At 30.6% G+C, this 2,046-nt stretch overlaps 1 protein-coding gene across 1 annotated transcript in view; it reads right to left on the bottom strand.

Moving 5' to 3' along the window:
- Window positions 1–1,661: 1,661 nt before the first annotated feature.
- LOC100637953 (coiled-coil and C2 domain-containing protein 1-like) overlaps window positions 1,662–2,046 on the bottom strand; it is a 6,092-nt gene continuing 5,707 nt past the window's right edge. Inside the window, exon 7 of the mRNA XM_019994484.1 lies at window positions 1,662–2,011. Within this exon, the coding sequence (XP_019850043.1) occupies window positions 1,662–2,011 (350 nt within the window). The remainder of the gene's footprint in view (window positions 2,012–2,046) is intronic.

Raw genomic sequence — 2,046 nt, 5'->3', positions numbered from 1 at the left:
AATAGATTATACTACTTACGCTCTATTGTGTTGTAAATAAAAGTTGGTGTATCACAGATGAATGAATGAAAGTAAAGATATAAAGTACAATAGATACACATGTAAACAATCATCTGACATTTTAAGGTTAGTACTTACTGGCTATTGTGTAGAGTTTGTGTATCACAGATAAATGAATGAAATTAAAGAGAGAAAAGACAATAGATACACATGTAAACAATCATCTGAAATTAAAAAAAGATTAGTACTTACTCTCTATTGTGTTGTAAATAAGAGTTTGTGTATCACAGATGATTGAATGAAATTAAAGAGAGAAAAGACAATAGATACACATGTAAACAATCATCTGAATTAAAATATATTAGTATACTTACGTACTATTGTGTTGTAAATTAGAGTTTGTGTATCATGATGAATGAATGAAATTAAAGATAGAAAGGACAATAGATACACATGTAAACAATTATCTGAAATTAAATTAGATTAGTACTTACTCTCTATTGTGTTGTAAATAAGAGTTTGTGTATCACAGATGATTGAATAAAATTAAAGATAGAAAGGACAATAGATACGCATGTAAACAATCATCTAAAATTAAAATAGATTAGTACTTACTGGCTATTGTGTAAAAAGAGTTTGTGTATCACAGATGAATGAATGAAATTAAATATAAAAGGATGATAGATACACATGTAAACAACCATCTGAAATTAAAATAGATTAGTACTTACGCTCTATTGTGTTGTAGATAAGAGTTTGTGTATCACAGATGAATGAATGAAATTAAAGATAGAAAGGACAATAGATACGCATGTAAACAATTATCTGAAATTAAAATAGATTAGTACTTACTCTCTATTGTGTTGTAGATAAGAGTTTGTGTATTACAGATAAATGAATGATTCAGAAATTAAAAGTAGAAAGGACAATAAATACACATGTAAACAATCATCTAAAATTAAAATAGATGAGTACTTACTCTCTATTGTGTTGTAGATAAGAGTTTGTGTATCACAGATAAATGAATGAAATTAAAAATAGAAAGGCATGTGTAAATAATTAATCATCTGAAATCAAAGTACTTACTTCCTATTGTGTTGTAAATAAGCATTTGTGTCTTTCAGCAGATCATTAGAGCATCATGTAAGATCAAAAATATTAATGTAAAATCATGTGACATTTGCTCACTTTATCCTATAAAACTAAACCAATGAACCAATAATAATGAATAAGGATCTACCATAAATTGCTTCTTGTCCAGGTCACCTTTCTAAATTGGTACAATCTCTCAACTCCTTTCCATGAAAATCACCCCTGGAGTGTGTAATCTGTAATCTACACTCTAAAACACCCACTGTGGTTTTATCTTATAGTATATAGTACTACAGGAGATTGCACTATCTTTGCAACAAGAGTAGAATTTGAAATCTGGCTTGCCTTTCTTATAAGGGAGTAACAGCTACTTAGTTGTTATCCTCAATAAAATAAATATGATAAACCAACTAAAACTCTTGTTGCAAGGATTTTGCAATCTCCTGTATCTTTTTATCACAATCAAGAACACATTATAACTGCTTTGTAAATAAAAATAAATCAGATACAATACTTATTAACAATTCTATAAACTATAATTATCAGCTACTAATAATCCACACAAATATTTATTTCTTAGTCATTTTAGATATTTCATTTTCCATTACTCTCCTCCTTCCTTGTATTATCTTAGCCTCTCCAGTCCTACCAGCCTGCACTAGCTGTTGCTCATAAACCTTCTCTGTCTTTATTTCCCGGGCAATGGCGGACAAGTACTCTCGTCTGAACCCAGCATCACTTTGAAGTCTTTGCTTAGTCTCTTGAATCTTAGACTGTAAGGACCGGCCACGCTGAACAATAGCAGGATCCTTCTTACCCGCTTTGATGGCATTTTGTACAAGAGAGAACTCTAATTTAAGAGCATCAAGACTAGTAGTCTGTTCCACTTTTATCGGAGAAGATGCAGGTCCTGTACTAACTGTTGGATGTACCATGGATACAGTGGGCTCACTA

The sequence above is a fragment of the Amphimedon queenslandica genome, unplaced genomic scaffold, assembly GCF_000090795.2.
Source record: "Amphimedon queenslandica unplaced genomic scaffold, v1.1 AMPQUscaffold_13472, whole genome shotgun sequence".
Taxonomy (NCBI): domain Eukaryota; kingdom Metazoa; phylum Porifera; class Demospongiae; order Haplosclerida; family Niphatidae; genus Amphimedon; species Amphimedon queenslandica.
Note: the sequence above shows the minus strand (reverse complement) of the source record. Positions and strands in the feature narration are given on the sequence as shown.